At 37.5% G+C, this 22,431-nt stretch overlaps 1 protein-coding gene across 6 annotated transcripts in view; it reads right to left on the reverse strand.

The window, feature by feature from the left end:
- Positions 1 to 211: 211 nt before the first annotated feature.
- add3a (adducin 3 (gamma) a) overlaps positions 212 to 22,431 on the reverse strand; it is a 236,184-nt gene continuing 213,964 nt past the window's right edge. For 5 of the 6 annotated variants that reach the window (XM_080205869.1, XM_080205872.1, XM_080205870.1 and 2 more), the window contains 5 exons: positions 14,080 to 14,199; positions 13,377 to 13,466; positions 9,025 to 9,148; positions 5,648 to 5,731; positions 212 to 3,089 (listed from right to left, as the gene is read on the reverse strand). In XM_080205869.1, coding sequence (XP_080061995.1) covers positions 2,818 to 3,089; positions 5,648 to 5,731; positions 9,025 to 9,148; positions 13,377 to 13,466; positions 14,080 to 14,199 — 690 coding nt within the window. In that variant the 3' untranslated portion in view covers positions 212 to 2,817. The remainder of the gene's footprint in view (positions 3,090 to 5,647; positions 5,732 to 9,024; positions 9,149 to 13,376; positions 13,467 to 14,079; positions 14,200 to 22,431) is intronic. The other variant, XM_080205873.1, reaches the window with a different exon arrangement.

Below are 22,431 nucleotides of genomic sequence, written 5' to 3' on the forward strand. Positions count from 1 at the left end.
CTATGTATCCTGGCAAGCTAAGTAAATAGCAATTCATGAGGTTAAACAGTTGTAGGAGGTCTTAATATTCAAGTGTTCTTGTACTGGGAACACATTTTAATCTTCATTATGAACTAACTTAAAATATGATTGAAGATCATTACTATTTCATAACTTTGAACCTTGTTTCTAAGCAATCATTCATACATAGGCAAAGATAAGACCATTTGGATGTTTTTATATATGTAGGTATTTAATTTTTCATAGAGCAAGTAAGCTGCTATACAGAGTGCCATTTCTTTTACATTCTTCCATAAGCAGATTCCAGATTTTGAAATGCTCCAAAGATTTAGATGCTTTACAGAATTTCAAAAATATAAGAAAGCAATGGAATTTGTCAGAATATAATTTAAAAAGGACATTATATCACATAATTAGGGCTTAAATTGGAGAGCAAGGTTATTGGAAAATTGTCCCGTGAGACAAAGCATAAGATTTTGAAAATGGGATACTGTACTTCCACATCAAAAAATACTGTAGTGTGGATTTAACATTGATTTGCAACACATTTAAAAGCAATTTTGTTAAGCCTTTTCCACAGGACAATGGGTTGCTGCACTTGTGTATGTATATAGTGCCAACAAGGTGCAACAAGGTCAATTAACTCAATTTAAAGCAATGCATAGCTGCACATATTATGCAGACAGGAGTCACCCCCCCCAAAAAAAAAAGTTACCAGAAGCACAAAGTTTGGAAAACTACTCCTTAAACAGTTAATACAAAAAGTTCAACTAAAGTTTAACTACTCGTTAAATCTGTCCAGTAATCATTAGTGTTGATATTGTGTTGTTCCCTTTCAGAGATGCATTGCTGTAGCCCAATCCTATATGCTCAAACCTTCCAACTACTCCAATTCCATTTATCAACATACAGTATTCAGAACCAAACTACCATTCACATTGCTAATTGGGATTCAGATCACAGACCCCAATGCTAGTGGTTTAATTTATCTATTTTTAATAACTCATGTAGTGGCTTTCTCAGTCTCCAAGCTTAGCTTGTGAATTTAAACATTCCATTAAAATTTACTTTTACTGGTCTCTTTCTGATAGTTACCATGAAAATATTAGTTGTAAAAATATTAGTAACAGAAGTCTATTGATCTGGTAAACCTATATTCTTCAGCAAACAGATAGGGGTGTATATATGGAGAAACTATTTTGAGATTACAATATTTAAATCTTTTTAGAAGTTTTTATGCTTACAAAAATACCATCCTTCAGTCATTCCAAAACAAAAAATCAAATTAAAATAGATTTCCCCCTCAACATCATAATTTTGTTCAGCAAAAGCAGGTGGGGCTCACACCACAAGCAGGAAATGGAGAATACACAGCAAATTTGTGACCACAACTTCAGTTGTTTGAATGCACCCATAATTAATCACTTCTTAGCCTTTCAACAAGATAAAAATCTTAACTGCACGTTCCATAGTACATGAAAAACCACTTTGTAACAAATAGAAGTAACAATACAAGAGAGTGTACAATATAAATGATATTCTCGCAAGGAGGTTCTTTTGATAATCAACATGCTGTTCCTGATAGATATTTTTAAAAAAAGTTTGTTTGCAAAATACTGATTCAAATATCAGTGTAGTAACTAACATATCTAGAGTAAACTCGCTGAAAATGGGACACAAAATGCCACGTTGGATACCAGTCTTACATTGGGGATACTTTGTCAGCCAGTTCAAATCAATAGCCCAAACTCCATAGGCTCATCAATGGGCAAGCCAAGTTAGCGTGTTCCACCTTGTAGCTAACAAAATCAAATGCCATAAGATGTGGTCAAAATATAGACACATAGCCTACAACTGAGGTTGTTTTTAAATCACCAGGTGCCTCTGGGGTTAAAGATAGAGATGTAGGGGGAGAAAATTGGTCAAAATAGCTGGGTGACTGAGAAGATGTGGGCACTATTTTGGTATCATGTTTTAGCTTAATTTTCTAATTCATGCATTTAAAATGTTATTTTCATGCCTTTTTCTCTTTTTAACAACTCTATAAGTTGTGTCAGTTCCCCCCAAAAAAAATCAACTGCTGTAATACCACTAATTTGTTATAATCTCAATCCTTCCCCAACACTTAATCTCATTGCACACCCTCCTTTCCCTTTTTGGTAGCATTATTTCTCCTTCATTTGGTTGCCTCATGTAGTATTCACTTAGGATTTATATCACTAGTAAGTTATGTATCACCAAAAAGTGCAGTATAGTTTTTTAAAAAAAGAACAAAAACACTATCAACATGACTCCAGTTTTGTATAATTGAGTCCATTAATATTAGAACTATGACATGCCTGCTGTAACTCAGGTGTACTAGAGTCAGGAATTCTTTATTCTGTCATTAGACCCATATATTGCATGCTAGTAACATTTTGTAGTATTAAAATTTTAAGATAGAAAGTTATCATTAATGGATTAAATCATCTGTGTTTAATGTATAAAATTTCCACATTTTTGTGGATAAATGTAGTGAGATGAGCTTATTTTAAAAAGATTAAAATAAATTCCACAGTATAATTGTTCCAAGTCTAGGATTCACTAGAACGTGATTTAATTTTGGCAAAAGGTTAATTACTAAACAAACTTGCAATAAAATGTTTTGATGCCAGATTAATAACCCCTATATAGATTTGGCCTTTTCTTCTATTCTAGGTCAGTGCACAGTTAACTGACGTTTAGCACATTTAGCCAAGGAACATGTCAATATCAAGCATTTAAAATTGACATATCTGACCAGCATTTTAGTTGTGCAACACTCCTGAAGACTTATCATTATGCTTCCATTTTTTCCTTCTTTTTGTTCTTTTTCAAGAATGATGGTGTTCGGAATTTCTTTTTCTTCTTTGAGGGGGATTTAGAAGGAGACCCCTCAGGTGAAAGGGTATCACTGGCATTCAAATCTATCTTTTCTGTTGTCTTGATGGTGATTTCCACACTCTCCACAGTGCTAGTTGTTAACTGACTGATGCGTTTTGTCACATCTTCTGTTAAAGCTTGTCCATCTTCCTTTCCTCCATTCACCACCACTGTTGGCATAGTGTTTTCTGAGGCAGAATGATAATTAATACGAAAGAGAGAAACTATTATGAAAGAATCTTAAATGAATTTTTATTTTAAATATTATCCATTCATTCATAAAACCATAGAAAAGTTACAGCATGGAAGGAGGCTATCTTGTCCATGCCAGCCTGAGGACATCCAGGTCCCCTTTCTAATCCCAACTTCTTGTATCCAGTCCTTGGCCTGTAGCTTACAGCATTTAAGGTGCAGATCCAGGTTTTCTTTAAAAAGAGTATGGGTCTGTGTCTCCACCACCAACTCAAGACAGCGAATTCCAGACACCCATCACCCTTTGCTTAAAAAGGTTCTTCTTCACGTCCCCTTACACCTCATGCCACTTGTCTTGAATCTTGGTTCTGGAATTCTCCATCAAGGGATTCAATTTTTTCCTGTCTACTCTTATCTTTTCCTCATAATTTTGTACACCAAGTCATTCCTCAACCTTCTTTGTTCCAAGGAAAATAATCCCAAACTATCTAATCTCTCCTCATAGCTACACCTTCCTAGCCCTGGCAACATTCTTGTAAACCTCTGAACTCTCTCCAGATCAATTACACACTTACTTTAATATGATGACCAGACTTGCACACCATATTCCAGTTGTGGCCTCATCAGTGTTTTATGCAATTCCATGATTATATCCTTACTTTAATATTCTATACCTCTGCCAATGAAGGACAGCATTCCATTTGCCTTCTTAACACCCATATCCCATACAAGGTTGTAATTAGCAAAGCCAACATTTATTGCCTGTTCATAACTGCCCTTGAAACGTGGTAATGAGACAATTACTTGACAAATGAATAATTTGCTAGGCCATTTCATAGGGCAATTAAGAGGCAGCCATACAGAATTGAAAAATGGTTACAGAACATAAGGAAGCCACTTAGTCCAATAGGTCTGTGCAGACTCTCAATGATAAATTCAGCTGTTCACTCTCTGGCCCATTTACACATAACACTGCAACCTGTTTTGCCTTAAGGTGCTTATTCAATTCACTTTTGAACACCATGATTGAATCTGCCCCTTTCAGGTGGTTCATTCCAGATCATAACCACTTGCTACATAAAATGTTTTTTCCCGTGTCACTTTTTTGGTTCTTTTGGCAGTCGCTCAATCTGTGTCCTCTGGTTCTCCACCATTCTATCAATGAGAACATTTAAATGCCTCCATGAAATTGCGTAACTTTCTCTGCTCCAAGGACATTCCAACTTCTCCGATCTCTCCACATAACTGAAGTCCCTCATCCCTGGAACTATTCTTGTAAATCTTTTCTGCAATCTCACAGAAGCCTTCACATCCTAAAGTGCAATGCCCAGTCATGGACACACTACTCTAGTTGGAGCCAAACCTTTAACTTCATTGCTTTTGTATTTTATATCTGGTTATAAAGCTGAGGACCCATAAACATGTTTTAACCTGTCTTACCACCTTCAATGATTTGTGCGTATATTCCCAGGTTTCTCTGATCCTGCATCTAAATTGTACATTTTATATTGCCTCTCATTATTTCCATCTAAATGCATACGTCTGTGTTAAATTGCATGTGCCACCTGTCTATCCATACCCACAGCCTGTCTATGACTTGCTCTATGTCTGGAGTCACATACAGATCAGACTAGGTTCCTTCCCCAAGGCATGTTAGTGAACATTTCCTCCCCCCACCTCCAACCAGCAATCTGGAATTAACTTGATTACTACTACTGATACTAGCTCTTTTCTCCCTTCCAGATTTACTTAACCAAATTAAAATCTGACTGTTGCTAGTGTGGCGTTTGAATTCATGTCTACAGCTTACTAGATAACTAAACCCATAACTACTTTGCTATCTTTTCCTTCTCATTGACTTTTAGATTATATATTTAAAATGGTATTATAATTCTGTTCATGATTTACCAGAATGATCAAAATTGTGTGACTACAAGAGGCAGGGGAAATTATTTGGTGTGTGGTTGTCATGAAGATTATGTGGGCAGGCACATGAAGGGAAGAAAACAGAAAATCCAATTTATTTAGTCAGGTTGTCTTATTTTGGATAAATTAGACTATTTCCAATATGGAAATTAAACTAAGTGATAAAACAAATTAAAGAATGCAAGGGAGATAATTTATTGACAAAATGGAAATAAAGATTGAGCCAAATAGTACACCTGAACCATGAGTGTATAATGCTCACTATGAGGTTGGATCAATTTGGGGGGAGAGAAATAAACTCTTTTATAAAGAATAAGAGAGTTCCATTTTTTCTGTAGTTGTTATTTTGTTTCTGCAATGCTAAATATGAAAATTTTGCCTCATATTATTGAAGTCAGTGCACCAATATTGTATTGCATGGAGATATGCAAAATACCAACGCTGTGTCATATTCAAGACAGTTAAACTAATCTTCAATTGAATGAAAGAACACGCTATGTATTATTCTATAATACTTTTTTTGAGAAAGATGCAATTATAATAGAAACAGAAATGTATAAAAGGTTTAGATAAATGAATGCCATTAAAGAATGCACAGGATTAACAAACTACAGTTGAAGTGTCCAACCTTCTAATTTTGCTGGTAACGCTTGTGGGGACTGAGGTGGTGATAGCGCAGAACCATCATCTGATGTTAGTTCCTGTTCAGTATCTGTAGGAGAAGAGTTAGTTTTTCTTTGTTTTAATGGTGTTAAAATATTACATGCAGCGCAAAGGATTCATGCTTTTTTTTAAATAGTGCTAAAACATACTTTGCTCACAAAACAAATATAAAGCATACAGCCAGCAACATTGTCATTTATTATAGCAAAGTTAATTTTGTTTTTGTATTTCATGGAATACCAAATGCTGGAGTCAATGGAGATTGCAACTAAAAGCAGTATTAGTTTCATCTGAACAGGATAGCAAATTAATCTGAAAAGGAAGTGAGTTACATTTTCCAACAGACTGTTTTTGAACTAACTATATATCCTGTTTCTTCATTCACACCTCACACCCTATTATGATTCAGATTTAATATAGAATAATTAAAATATTCAGTCCTGATGATTAATGCTCGGCAAGGTTCCAGAGAACTGACAACCTTGTGTTACTATGCCCCAAGTGTTCATTCTTCATGTGTCAGCCTGGATAGTGAGTGAAAACAAGTATTGGACAACGATAGTGAGATGGGGGGTGCAAAACAATCAAATCGTAATCTGTCCTCATACAATCTCCAGATGTAGAATGTCCCACAGAGATAAGGATAGCAATTAAGCATATTCTATTCTGGCTATGTTTTAAATTTCTTTGGCCGAGACACACACAAGCCAACTGATGTATTTCTATTGCTGCTCTTTTTTTAGAACAGGTCATTTAGCAAATATCAATGATCTGAGCCATCAAGGGAACCCATTCATTTTTTTTTGCATTGTTTTGGTATTTGTGAACTTTTAGGTCTGGTAGTAGCATTTATTAGGATAGTTGGTATGCAACATTGCATAGAATTGTCAAGAAGAAAGTTAGAAACAGGTCACCTTTAAAGGTCTGAAACCCAAAGTAAAATGGAAGTAAGAAAAAAACATTTTTTTTTCTGGGACATCAAGGGAATATAGGCTCAGAGTGGTTACTGAGTGATTTCTTGTACAATACAAACATGCATTTTTTGCAGTAATGAAAATTGCTCTAAATAGAGCAATTTTTACCATTTTCAAATGACAGAATCATAGTAGCCTCCAGGAATATTCTACCTAATAAGCTATTGCATCCATTAACTTGGTTTCAAGTCTCCAGCAGAGAAATCCTTGTGAAAACTTTTATTCATCATAATGACAGTGATAACAAAATGACTGCCAATGGCATAACATATGGGAAAATTTAACAATTTGGGGCTGCTGGGCAGGGGGTGGGGGAAGAAAATTTGCAATGGACTACATCTTTAAGAAGTGTAAGTAACTAGACAAACATTTCAGACTGTACAAGGTTTTAAAGGGCCCTCGTGCTTTTCTCTTGGACTGGGACATTAGTCAACTCTCTCAATGCATTTACAGATTTACCAATTTTCAACATAGTAAACTAGATAAATCTAAGATTTACTAATCTATAGCTGTCAATATTCCCAAAGTCATACATTCTCAATTCTTGCAAAAGATATATGCGTATTTCCTGAAATGTAATGTGGAAGTTAGTTATATAAAAATAATTAACAAGTATCATTAAACTGCAGAATGGTCTTGTGAAGATATGGACAACTTTAAATATCTTTGTGATCAAGATCACCTTTTGGGTCTAAAGTAATTATATTTACAGTAATCTTCAAAATAGATAACATTAATTAAATTAGCAGCCATCTCCAACTGGCTCAGTGTTTTAACTCCATTTTACTAGCACATTTAGGAGATTGCTGCCAATTATCCTTATTTTTAAAACTCTTGAAAATGTTACAGAACCAATTTGCCAGTTGATTGCTAGTTAACACTGTTTGTGCACACTGCTGGGAGTGTAGCGTGGGAGGAAATTATGGTAAACAACTGAACTAAAGATTTGACTAAGATCAAGTGTAGTATCGACATGCTGTGCTTGGTTGAAGTCATTAGGTTACATTTTAGCTTCATCTCAAGCAACTTTTAAAAGTGGCATCTCAGCCTTTTGGCTGATGCAAGTGAGATCAATTCTTGGAGGAGAAGCTATGCCTACTCCAATCAGCTTGGATCATGTAGATCAAGCCCAAGACAGGAGGTGAGAGCCCTGTCTTGTCATCTTGGATCAGCAATGTCTCAACTTGTTGAGACTCTGAATCGGACTTGATTGGATTGAATTGAAAGAAAATCAATAAAAAATGAGGAGCAAACAACTGGTGCACATTGGCATAATTAAAGAGTAGCATTACATCCTGTGTTTAAAAGATTAACATTAAGCATTTAGTTTGTATCATGAGACGTTAATCTCATAAAAATGTTAAAACTTTTATGTAGCATCATTCAAAATTATGGACAATTGATAATAGAGAAGGAGATAAAGGAGAGCTCTATTATAAGGCCTTTTACACTCTCAGAATTGTGTAAAGTGTATCAGTTACTTTTAAGAAATTAATTGAATAGTCATTTTTGTTATGTCAGAAACCACTACAGCAAAATTGTGTACAGAACATTCCCACAAATTAAACAAATGTTTTGGTTAGATTAAGAGACCATTAGAGGATGGTCAATAGCTAGAGGATAACGGGAAAAACTCAATTTTTGTTCAAATATTGCTATGGGAGGGTTTTGATTGGTCAAGCACAAATAATTCCCACAACTCATAAAACATTTTATTGCCAGGAGGGTAATATTAGACATTCTCCTCATAAGAGAAAGTGAGGGAAGAAGATTACCCCACGTCAGCTTATCCTCTATTTATAAAACAGTTCTAGAACAAGCTTCTGCAAACTTAGGTCTCATCTCAAGAGTGCTGAAGGTAGACCTGAAAAATAAGAAAATTCTACATATCCTTCCAATCATAGCTCTTTAATTCAGATCCCAATTTTAAACAAAGGGACTGACACACAGGCCAATAATGCCACATGGTAACTTCAAATATTATTAGGTGGACAGTGCAGCAGCAACTTAAAACACATTCCTCATTGAGGTTGGAACACAAATGAAGGAAACATTGTAACCAATAGAACTCAAGGAGGGGAGGGGGATGTCCTTTTGTACATCTGGAGTTTCAATACTCCAAAATTTCATGGGTGCGGATCCAACCAAAGTTCTAAATAAGCCAGGAAAACAAATATTAGTCAGTGAAAATAGAGTCTACATGGGACATTTAGGTCTATTAACCACAAGGGGCCACTGTTTCCAAGTTATCTTAATACAGCAACTTGTTTCCTTTCCCATACTAAACACTGAAATGTTTAAGTTTTTGTACATTGTATTGAAAAATTTCTAGATGTAATTAACTCCTTCATATCAAAAAAAATTTTACCGTCCAATCCTTGTTGCTTCCGTTCAATTATTTTTTTGTATTCCTCCAATTCGCACTCATTTAAATAACTGAATGGGTTAGGTGGACCTGGTGGCAACTGGTCTTCCATTTCTTCGATATTCAACTGCATGGGTGAGAAAGTAAGCAAAGTTACATAAATAATTTTAGGTTTCAGTGGTCATGGAGAATTTTAACTATCACAGTTCTCAGAAAATTTACAACATCTTCTTTAGCAAGCTTTCTAATATATGACCAATGTACAAGAGACAGTTTACTGTCAATCAGTTCCTTTCTCAGTCAGTAAAACATAGCAGTATGACTTTAACTGAGCTAATTATTACAATTCAAAATAACCTTGGGGCATCTTAACAGTAATGACACTGAAGTGCTAAACCAAGTTCAAATTCCAGTGTTGAAACCATATACATATGGCATTCTGGTTCCCTTGGCTAAGTTTTAACTGAGTCATTTGCAAAAGGAGAGAGATCCTGTCCCCTATCACTCAGTCAAAGCCTATCAGATTGACAAATAAGCATTTATTTCTGTGGAAATGTCTGACAATTAGACAGTATCATCAGTATGCAGGCAGAGGGCTAACTCAAGTATGGGGAGAACAAAGAGTTTAATTTAGAGATTAAAATGTTTATAATAACCTGAGCTGTAAACCATCCAAACAGCATGCCAATTAAATCATTTTCTCTTTGCATTCAATATGCTTTTGATTCAGCATTTCATAAATTCACAGAACCATAGAATTTTAGAGCACAGAAGTTGATTCGGCATATTATGGTGATGCCAGCTATTACGAGAATAATTCAAAACAAATCCTACTGTTCTGTCTCTCACCTCGAACCTCTTCCCATAATATATCTTGTTCTGCTACAAGGCTACATTGATACAATTTTCCTTAAAGATGTAATGACGACTGCCTCAACATCCTTCTGTTCTACTAGCCTTGTATGTAGAGAATTTTCTCCTGTTTTCCTCACTGAATTTTAGTTTGATGAGCTGTCATCAACTTACCATAGGAAACTGAGTGTGCAATTCTCCCCCCACCACCAAAAAAAACAAGCGTTTTTTGGGCGCACTTAGTGGAATGGATTTCCAGCACTCTGTGCATCAGAGTCCACTAGGGGATTCATGCCGGTAAAGGGGGTAGGTTTACCTAATCATAACAGAGGCCGGACTCAGCATATTGAGTGAGCTGCTGCGGTGTGCCAATGTGTCAGTAGGAAGGTCGGCACATGTGCACTGTCTGCACCCTCCCACCGCCCCCACCGGTCACTGGCTTCCCCAGCCCCACCACATACCTGACTGTCGGTTTCCCTGACCCTCTCCAGATCGCAGGCCCCTCTGAACAACCCCGCCAACCCCCTCCCAATCATCGGCTTCCTCAAACACATCATCAAGCCCAACTGATAATATCCCAGGCTCACTAATAACATGGAAATGAAGATTTCCATTTTATAATCAGCCTGATTTTCAGTGCAAGGCTGATTACGTTTAAATAAAGGGCCTGGGAAAATTGCAATCTGCTGGACTCCGGCATGACTCCTGCTAGAGGCCCCCATTGACATTTCCCTGCCCCGTTGCGCTACTTGAGCAGCACAACAGGTCAGGAAAATTGCACCTATTGTCTTTCTTGAGTCACCATCAAAACCCTTCATAATTCCATATTCATTAATTAGATATTCTCTTCATTTTCTCTGTTTCAATGGAAGTAGTTCTGCTCAAACCTTTCCCCATGCCATCCCTGGCATCGTCATGGTGCATCAATCAATGCTGTACATTTTCTATAGCTTTGATTTTCAATAATGGATTACAAAAAACAGCATAATACTAATTTAGCATGAACATAGACTCCAATTCCTGTTTTCCTTCCAGAAACGTATTATCCAAACTTATTCAGAATAATATATCCTTGTAGTCAGTCGCTTGGTAGTACGGAACTTAAGTATTGCTGGAAAACAAAAGACATGCTCTTGAAGCTTTTTGTCTCGCACTCAGTCAGGATAGATGCAAGATTACCAAGTCTCAAAGGAAACAACAATGAGAAGATGATGCTGAATGGTTGGCATGTGATCTCTGATTAGTAGAGGCATTGTCATGGGGAATATACCAGGGAACAGTTAACTGTCAAGCTTTTGAATTTGAACCAGGCAAGTTGACTCTGATTGGTAAAGGCATTGCCATGGAAAATAAACCAGGGATATGCTGTCCCACAAATCATTGCTTAGTTGAAAAAGCAATAGCTGGGCACAATTTTTTTTATATATATAAAGGACAGGACCTTGTCCTAAACAAAAAGACAATGATTTTAATTTGATTTATTATTGTCACATGCAGTGAAAAGTATTGTTTTTTGTGCACTATGCAGACAAAGCATACCATTCATAGAGAAACAAGAGAGTGCAGAATGTAGTGCTACTGTCATAGATAGGGTGTAGAAAAAGATCAACTTAATGCAAGGTAAATTCATTCAAAAGTCTGACAGCAGCAGAGAAGAAGCTGTTCTTGAGTTAGATGGTACATCCCTGCAATATACTTTTTTCCGATTACAAATGCTTGGGAGACGGCCATTCCCTGGTTCATGACAATGCCTCTCCCGCTCAGACTCCACTTCAACACCCTCTTCTCATGAAGTATACATTATTGTTCCCTTTGAGACTTGGTATTCTTGTGTCTGTCCTGATGAGTGCACGACAAAAAACTTCAACAGCATGTCACTTTTTTAAAGCATGATATCCTTGCTGCTTTATTTGCCCTTTCCACTGAACAGTGCATCTTTCTGAATTCTTTTACAGATCTCCTTGCTGCTTCCTGGGTTCCCAACTTCCTGTCATCAAATTTTCAAGATTATGCTTTGTGTCCAAGTAGAAATTATCCATATCAACAAAAAATAAGGATTCAACAATGACTCCTGGGCATACCACTTTATCTTTCCAGTCAGTTCTTCAAAAAAAACTCAAATTTGTTCAACAACACTTGTCTTTACCAAATTCCTACTGTCTATCCTTGATTAATCCCTGAATTTCCAAATACTGATTAATTTCATCTTCTTGTATTCCTGATACAGTACATTTTAGACACCTCAATTATTTAAAAAACACCATTCTTTGATATTGGTTAGTTTAAAACATTAACATTGATAATGTGGTTAAAATAATCCATTATAGTCTCCACATTGCATTCCTGTGAATGCGATTTGTTGCAATACATTGCTGGGAAGGAGGAATACTGTTGAAAGATTAAAATTAATTTTGTTTACAGATTCAAGACAGAACAGTTAATATTCATGCTCTGCATGTGATAAATGTTGTTGAAACAACAGTCAAAATGCTGAAAGGACACAGTGGGTACCTGAAAGAAAACAGGTGGTCTTAGATTTCAGCTAATTATGTATTTGGCATCACTAATATTGTTAACCAGATGGATTGATTCATCAAGTGATTTAATCTGTTTCAAGTAAATTGTAGGTACAATTCACTGCGAAGGTAAAGAGTTCTCTCTTTAGTCACTTGGCAGTATAGACGAGTATTGCTGATAAAAAGAGACATGCTGTTGAAATTTTTCATATTGCATCCATCAGGGAAGACACAAGAATGCTGAATTTCAACAGCAGTACCAATTTACACTGCACGAGAAAACGGGGCCTGATTAGTTAAAGTGGTGCCACGGCAAACTGCAACCACTCTCGCCCCTGTTTGTAATAGAATATTAACATACTCAATTAATCTGTGCTTGCAAAACTCAGAACATGTCTAAAGTTTAATGTTTTCTGTGATTGGGCAGCATTTGCTAAACAATCCAGAGTGTGCTAAGAATTACACTAACAATCAATTTCAGGTGATCAGTCATGCTCGCACACATGCTACATATATTCATACTCAGGGATATGTCCTCTGCAGGCAAAAGAATATGTCCAGACATTGCACCTCTTTTGAATTAACAAAAGCAGAAGACAATGGTTTCCTGGTACAAAAGCCATGGCAACAAATCAATTGGCCGACTTGCCAATCATCATCACCCCTTGTCTCATGCTGTATAAACTGTTGTTCCCTTTGACATTCTTACATGTAACTTGTACAACACGTAAAGTTTAGACATCATGTCTCACTTTCCAGCAATATTCAAGTTCTCTTTGCTTTAGTCAGTCTGCATAAAGTGAAAATTGAGCATTTAAGATGCCAAAAATGGCAATTTTGACATTGGCTTTAATGCCAAACTTTTTGGCAGCTGCCCATGATAAATGTGTACACTTTAATAGCGATAACTATAACTATTCATATTAACAGGGAAACCACAAATTGAAAAAAAAACATTCCAAGTTGAAATATATGATACAACCATACCGGTGCACTTTTCTTCTCTATAACAATACCAGCCAGCAATTGTGACTGTGGCCCTGCAGTCTTCATGTCATATCGATTCTGCTCACGAATCTGAAACAAAAATTAATTTCTTGGTTCAGACGTGCTGTATATATCAGGAAACATGACACTGTAAATATTAAACATCTTTGACCTGATCAAAGAATTTCATGTGATTCTTTTACCTTAAATTGAAACCATCTGGCTGTAGGCAGATTAGTGAGATGTTATCCTGAACAGTTTAAAGGGTTTTGGAAGAACTTTTCACCACAAATACATGAAACTGCACAAACAGTTCACATTTTACAACTATGACACAATTCTAAATTGAACACAAATAAAGTCTATAAACACAATAAATATTACTTAACAAAATACACATCACGAAGAATAAAAACACAAAATGAACAATTTCAATATATTCCCTATCCTCGGTATGTGTCTTACATATAGCTAAGTCATTTAAAATAAAGTTTCTCGACAGTATGGCTTTCTATTTCCCACATGCCAGATTCCAGTGAGGCAATCCAGAAAACTGGTTTCTGTACCAGGTAACTTTGTAAGCATTTTTTCTTCATGATTTATTTGGTTATATTTATGAAAATGGTTTAAAATTCATTGGAATTTTTTATTTTCACTCTTGTATGGAACCAGATACAACAATTAAGTAGCCATAGGGGTTTACCTTGTTTCGCCTATCATGAACTTCCCGTGGATCCGTATTTAATGGAACAAACTGATTAGGATCTTCTATCTTGATTGGTGTTCCACTACTGTTTTTTGAAGTGCTGTCTGCCTTTTTCCACTAAAAAAAAATAAAATCTCTATGTAATTCTCAGAGAAATAATGACAAAGCGAACAGTGGTAGAAATACTGATGAAGCCAACAGCAGTTGTTAGCATGGAAAAAGGACAGCTTCTGATGATTACAGTTGAATGCAAAAATCAGGAAGCTGCTATCCGACATGTTTTGGTCTTCCAAAGGCTGCATGATTAAGATATTTTGCTAAAAAAACTCACCATACAAATATATTAATGGCATGAAGTTGCTGTAGCTACCAGAGAGATATACACATATACACACACAAACTAACTTCACCAGAAAAAGGACTTGCCCATTTCTGTCCAAGTAACCTTTTAATAGCATAGTAACTCTTGATTACAACATAGATTATAGTGGCACTGAAAATTAACATTTTTAAGTGTGCGCAGTCTCATTCCTTTAGCTTTTAATTATTGGTGGAGATTTTTAAAAGTAAACAAATTTTAAACATCTTTCTCTCTTACCTGTCTCATAATTCAATCTCTCATTCCTTCAGTATTTCTTTCAGTACATGATTTGACATCAGATTCAATATTTTGACACTTCCTACTTCAGACTCTGCAAATCACTCAGATCCTTGCATTACAAGTTCTTCATGTTCTGTATTTTTGATTCCTAACTTATAATAGGTTCTAGTGCAAAACACCAAAGGAAGTCAATGGGCAAATGCAACAAACAAAAATCCAGCCCAATGTATAAATCAGGAGGCAACTTACACCCACGAAAATTATTTGGGTTCACCAGAGTGTGGATGCCTTGATAATTAAAAAAAAATCTGACCATTGGTTTTCTAGTAATACTGTGGGGGAAGGGGGAGGGTTTGTGTTGTTGTCAATTCATCATATATCGATACTATGCTGGATGGGATAGTGCATTAACAGGGTTGTTAACATTAACAGAAGAGGGGAAGCAATGGCGTTGTGGTATAAATCACTGAACTAGTAACCCAGAGACCGAAGATAATGCTCTGGGGATCCGGGTTTCAAATCCCACCAAGGCAAATGGCAAAATTTGAATTCAATAAAAATCGGGAATTAAAAGTCTAAAGATGACCATAAAAACATTGTTGATTGTTCTAAAAACCTATCTGGTTGACTAATGTCCTTTAGGGAAGGAAATCTGCCATTCTTACCCAGTCTGCCCTACATGTGACCCCAGATCCACAGCAATGTGATTGACTCTTAAATAGCCTCTGGTATAGGCCATAAGTGGTGGCCCAGCCCACATCCCATGGAATGAATATTAAAAAAAAGCCTGATTCCTAGCAATAACATTCAGCAAAGTTTTTGGGGTGGGAAGTTGGTGATGAGATAGTTAATAGAAATAATCAGACATGGATTGCATAGTTCAAAAAGGTTGGCATTGAAGGTTGCTGGTCACCTAGGACAGCAAGAGGGCAGAGCCATGGGTATATTGATATTTTGACAGATGTGGGAACATATGGACACAAAATTTGAGACAAGTTCGGGAAAGGGATATGTAGTATTAAGAGACAGATTAATGAGAAGGGGACAGATAAAGATTTCCAAGATAGTAAGGGGGAACAAAACTGCAGCAGGCGACGGTGCAGAGGGACCTCGGGGTCCTTGTGCATGAGTCGCAAAAACCCAGCTTACAGGTGCAGCAGGTGGTCAGGAAGGCGAATGGGATGCTGGCCTTCATAGCGAGGGGGATTGAATATAAAAGTAGGGAGGTCTTGCTGCAGCTGTATAGGGCATTGGTGAGGCCGCAGCTGGAGTACTGTGTGCAGTTTTGGGCGCCGCACCTGCGCAAGGATATTTTGGCCCTGGAGGGAGTGCAGAGGAGGTTTACTAGGCTGATACCGGAGTTGAGGGGATTGAGCTATGAGGAGAGGCTGAATAAACTAGGCTTGTACTCGTTAGAGTTTAGAAGAATGAGGGGAGATCTCATTGAGACGTATAAGATGATGAATGGGATGGATAGGATAGAGGTGGAGAGACTCTTCCCGCTCAAAAAAGACAGTAGGACTAGGGGGCACAGCCTCAAGATAAAGAGGGGGCGGTTTAGAACGGAGTTGAGGAGGAACTTCTTCACTCAAAGGGTGGTGAATCTCTGGAATTCTCTGCCCGTTGAAGTGGTGGAGGCTGCCTCGCTAAATATTTTTAAGAAGCGGGTTGATGGGTTCTTGATAAGAGAGGGGATTAAAGGTTATGGGGAGAGGGCGGGAAAGTGGAACTGAGCCACGACAGATCAGCCATGATCTTATTGAATGGCGGGGCAGGCTCGAAGGGCTAGATGGCCTACTCCTGCTCCTATTTCTTATGTTCTTATGTAACAGCACTATTTTTTCTGAATTAACATGTGGGGTTTTCTGTGTAGTGCAATCCAACAGCAAGTACATTGCAGTTAGGGAGGTGCATGAAAGAGTGGATATAAGCTTCTTGAGTTGATAAGAGAAAATACATTTACTTGGCCAACTTGGAGTACAATTTAAATTCCTATGTAAAATACACATAACCCAGACAAGGATAGCTGCAGCAGGGAATCATTAGAATGCTATTGAGAAAAGTTTATACATCTGTGTCCAGGCCTTAGCCAACATTCAGCTGAGCCATTAGGAGCTTTGTTAATACTTAATCAACCGACTCTGTCCATTCTGTCCATGGAATGATGTATTCTGGCTCTTGAGATATTGGAAAGCATTGCTGGTGGAAGCTTTGGGGGATTACATAATGTGCTGACCCACCCTCCAGATGGCAAACCGCATGAAAACAAATAGCTTTAACGAGAGGGCAATCTGGTAAAAATCTGCAAAGAAAAATGCAAGTGTAAAAGTGTCCCCCACCCATTTAAAGAGAAAGTTCAGAATTTAATGGTTTGAGTTTTGATTGTTAACCTAAGTCAACCAGCATTTTCTGTAAACTGTCTTCACTTTTATAAAATTAATAAAGCTGTGGTAAACAATATTTTACAACTCTACAAAAATTATGATGTTAAAAACTTAGTAGATTGAGTAAACAGCCTTCTTGCAATACATCCTATACTGTAGGGATTTTCTAAACAGTAAATTCCTAATCCCTTGCCACCTAAGGGAACTTCTTTGTAATAAGCCACATTTAGGTATTGTACTATGATCAGATTTCAGTTTAAAGAATTTGCACAAGACCTGGGTATCATAGCAAAACACAGACTTTCTTATATTCCAGATCTAACAGATGTGTAAGCCGAATTCTGTGGCTGTTCTTTCAGTCATAGTGAATATCTCACACAAGTATTAAATGTGTAAAAATATTATTTACATGAGAAGAGCTCGCAGTTAATGTAACAGACATATGACTTGCTCAAACTTGAATCTTAGTGTGACTCACTCCCACAAAAGCAAATTAAATTAGTCCTTGTTGGATGTTTACATTGTAGCATTAATTGGAGCTATTCAAAATATTTTAGTAGACTCCAGCTGTATTTTCAGAGCTCAATTTCATTTATTTCATACTTAGGTCATCCTACTGAAATATTTGGAAGACATTGATGGTCCAAGTTAAATTAGAAACAGGATCAAAAGACAGTACTAAAAAGAAAAATATAGCAGATTTAGGATTTTGTACATTGGGTGGAATACAGGATATAATCAAAATCAACTGTAACTAATTTGATCCTGATGTTTACCTCAGAGCACAAAGATCTGGAGAAATTAGGTTTGCACCAATATGCAAGGAGAAATCCAACTGCAAGAATGCTACTTCAACAACATGGGATTTATATTTCTCATTTAATGCGAAGAAGAATTACAAGATAAAGGAGAGATTAAGACAGGAATAGGAACCAGTCAGCGATGGTTGGGTATAGGTAGGTGGGATGCAAGATATTGCCTACATGGAAGATGATTTCCAGTTTAATGCACAGGACAATGGACAGTTAACATGAGCTAACGAGGATAAGTGACAGCTAAACAAGGCTTTGTGCATAATTAAATAGGTGAATTGATCAGCTAACCATCAAGTTAAAGTAATCAAATTTGGTGGTAACAAGGACAGGTACAAGGGTTTCAGCACTGAAGGGGCAGGCATTATTGTAGAGGTGAAAGGAAGTAGTCTTTGTGAAGATGATTCTGGATCCTTATAAGACAAGGCTGATTAATCTGGTTCAGCCTAAGAATGCCTTGACAGTAGTAGAAGGGAGTGAAGACAATTGGTTTATTCTTTTTAATTTTGAGCTGAAAATAGTTTATGACATTCAAGATGCACATTGGATAAGGTGTTTCAAAGCATAGAGGGAATTGAAAAGTCAACAGAAGCTGTAAAGAAGTGAAGCTGAGAATCATAATATGTGGAAGCTGATCTGGTGTCCAGAAAATGATGTCAGCAATTTTGATAAAGAGAGAAGCAAAGATAGACCTTTGAGGGGGAGAGAAGCAAAGATGGACCTTTGAGGGGGAGGGAAGAAAAAGTCACTATTAGAGACGTACTAGCTATGTTTAGCTATAGAGAAATGGAATTATGTGAGACCAGTTGTGTTATTGGATGACTGGAGACACATTGGAGGAGACTAACTTGGATGATCATGTTGAATGCTGTTGAAGGATTGTGAATGGAAAAGGATATAATTTGTGATTTTGGTGTCATTTCAGTGTGAAGTGGATGGAAGTTGGACTGTGGGATTTGAAAAGGGAATTACAGGAGAGATAAATGGGCATAAAGTTGAAGAGCAACACATTTGAGAAAGTGGAATTTGAGGGGAAAGAAATCTCAAACTTGCCATCAAGTGTCACCCAAAGTACTTTTACTGCCTCGATCCTATACTGGATTCAGGAAGCATTAATACCAGTTTGTATTTTGGAACTGAAAAATATTGTCAACCATGTATTTAACCTTTTAAATGATTCTCAGTATTCAGAAACATTAATTATTGTTGGACCAAAGGAAACTATACACTTAATAGGAGTGTAAATCTTAAACAAACCATGATTGAATGAAATTAATACAGAATAAAATGATTGTAATTTTTCAGTAATACTGTTGTTGAAAATATTACTGTGATTATTGGTCTTTCTCTTTATAACGGCTCAGTCTCTACCAGTTGTGACATTATAACCATTGTTGGACAATCTCCAACTAATCATTGCAGCTTTGATACCATTTGCAAGAACAGACACCACAAATTATACAAAACAGTTGTGTTGGTATGTGTCATGCAGCACAATAGCAAAAACATTTTCAAGTTCAGATGATCATTAGAACTGAACTCAACTGAATTCCTCAACTGATGTACAGCCATGTAATACATTTAATACACTTCAAAGCACTCTACTTAAATGTGAATAATGAATATATAAGCATGATAAGACAATGGTAGATCAAGTGCTCAGATAAAACACCAAGCTCAGATGGTTTATAACAATAATCTAACTTCCAATAGAAGAACAGAAAATAGAGACACAACATTGAAGATTATTGTCTTGCATTAATCAGGTCAACAACAAACTGACAAATTTCAAAGGATCACAATTTACACTGTAGGAAAAAAGGGTGTTGGTTACAATTTAACTCTGCCACGGAGGAAGCAACAAGGAACTACAGACTTCCCAAGCTCCTACGTAATTCAAAAAGGGTGCAAGGCTGAACATATTCCTTTCATTTAGAGAATGTGTCTTGGCATAGGAACGTACATTGCTTTTAGCAAGCATAAATTGAGCTGTGCTATGAGCTTGAATGATTAGCTTAAGTTAGTTGTTAGTGTAGTTATTAGTGCATTCAGGATTGTTCAGCAAATGCTGCTCAATCATGGAATCACATTTAACAGTAGCCATTTCGTTTTGGATTTTGCTAACACAGGCTAATTGAACAAATTTTGTATTCTCTGTCCATTGAGAACAACCAAAGGAACATGTGTTTGATTTGATTAGCCAATCACCAGGACACATGGGCTACATACTACTCACACACAATGTTACTCAATTGTGTGGACTGCTGGCAACATCCTGTTAGTGGAAAATACCACTTGCATAACCAGTGCAGAGTGAAATAGTTTCCTTAACTTATTATTTCAAATGTTTGAAACAGTTCGCTATCCAGGGTAACTTGAGATAGACTGGGTACTTCAAGTACAAAAATGATTGCCTTTGCTGAGCTATTTTTCACTAACAATGCTGCCATCAGTTCAAAAGGATTTTCCGCTTACCACACAATTGAGCAACACCGTGTATGAATTTCAGTGCTGGTGCAATACCAAGTATGCAAGCCGTACTTCCCAGCAAATGGGTTGATAGGAACATGCTGAGTGTTCTGCCAGTTGAATGACTGCAATTTGTAGTCTATTATAATCAGCCCATGCTTGCAAAACCTAAAACACCACCATTTGATGGGATTCCATGATTGGGCTATACTTGCTGAATAATTCAAAGCTCATAATTCAATGGCTACACTAACAACTAGTTTAAGTATGTATCTGTTCTGATGATGCCAACCTCAAAAATGGCACTTCTCACATGTCTAACTTTTTCCTTAACTGAGCCATCTCCGCGGGTTCAGCCCACCTCCTATACCTCTGTCCTCGCTTCTTTCCTCCCAGAACCACGATTGGATTCCTTGTCCTCACTTTCTATTCCACCAGCCTCCACATTCAAAAGATCATCCGCTGCATTTCTGCCAACTCCAGCGTGATGCCACCACAAAACATATTTTCCACTCCCCTCTCGTCAGCATTCCACAGGGACTGCTCTGGCCATGATAACCAGTGGCAAGTTGCTGGACAACTAATCCAGAGACCCAAGTTCGAATCCCACCATAGTGAAATTTGAATTCAATAAAAAATCTGGAATTAAAAGTCTGATGATGACCATGAAAGCATTGCTGATTGTTGTAAAAAAAAATCATTAAGGAAGGAAATCTTTGTCCTTACATTTGACTTCAAACCCACAGAAAGGTGGCTGACTCTTAAATATCCTCAGGGATGGGCAATTAAGTGCTTGCCCACCCACATTTTTAAAAATTCATTTGTGGGACAAGGACGTTGCTGGCTGGCCAGCATTTATTGCAAGTCCCTAGTTGCCCTTGAGAAGGTGGTGGTGAGTTGCCTTCTTGAATCGCTGCAGTCCATGTTCTGTGGGTTGACCCACAATGCCGTCAGGGAGGGAATTTCAGGATTTTGACCCAGCAGCTGCAAAAGAACGGCAATATATTTCCAAGTCAGGATTGTGACTGGCTTGGAGGGGAACTTGCAGGTGGTGGTGTTCCCATATATCTGCTGCCTTTGTCCTTCTAGATGGAAGTGATCGTGGGTTTGGAAGATGCTGTCTAAGGACCTTTGGTGAATTGCTGCACTGCATCTAGTAGATAGTACACACTGCTGCTACTGAGAGTCGGTGGTGAGGGAATGGATGTTTGTGAATGTGGTGCCAATCAAGCAGGCTGCTTTGTCCTGGATGGTGTCAAGCTTCTCTAGTGTTGTTGGAGGTACAGCCATCCAGGCAAGGGTGGAGTATTACATCACACTCCTGACTTGTGCCTTATAGATGGTGTACAGGCTTTGGGGAGTCAGGAGATGAGTTAATCGCCACAGTATTCCTAGTCTCTAACTTGCTCTTGTAGCCATAGGTGTTAATGTGGTGAGTCCAGTTTAGTTTCTGGTCAATGGTAACCCCAAGGATATTGACAGTGGGGAATTCAGTGATGGTAACATCATTGAAAGTCAAGGGGCAATGGTTGGAATGTGTCTTATTGATGATTGTCATTGTCTGGCATTTGTGAGGCGCGAATATTACTTGCTACTTGCCAGCCCAAGCCTGGATATTGTCCAAATCTTGTTGCATTTGAACATGGTTCAGTATCTGATGAGTCATGAATGGTGCTGAACCTTGTGCAATTATCAGTGAACATCCTCACTTATGACCTTATGACAGAGGGAAGGTCATTGATGAAGCAGCTGAAGATTGCTGGGCCTAGGACAATATCCTAAGGCACTCCTGCAGAGATATCCTGGAGCTGAGATGACTGATCCTCCACAACCACAACCATCTTCCCATGTACCAGGTATGACTTAAACAAGCAGAGCATTTTCCCCCTATATCCATTGATTTCAGTTTTGCTAGGGCTCTTTGATGCCCACACTTGGTCGAATGCCGCCTTGATATCAAGAACTGTCACTCTCACCCTCACCACTGGAATTCACCTCTTTTGTCCATGTTTGAACCAAGGCTGTAATGAGGTCAGGAGCTGAGTGACCCTGGTGAAACCCAAATTGTGCATCACTGAGTAGA

This window comes from Carcharhinus amblyrhynchos, chromosome 17 (genome assembly GCF_965287045.1).
Source record: "Carcharhinus amblyrhynchos chromosome 17, sCarAmb.v2.hapA, whole genome shotgun sequence".
Lineage (NCBI taxonomy): Eukaryota > Metazoa > Chordata > Chondrichthyes > Carcharhiniformes > Carcharhinidae > Carcharhinus > Carcharhinus amblyrhynchos.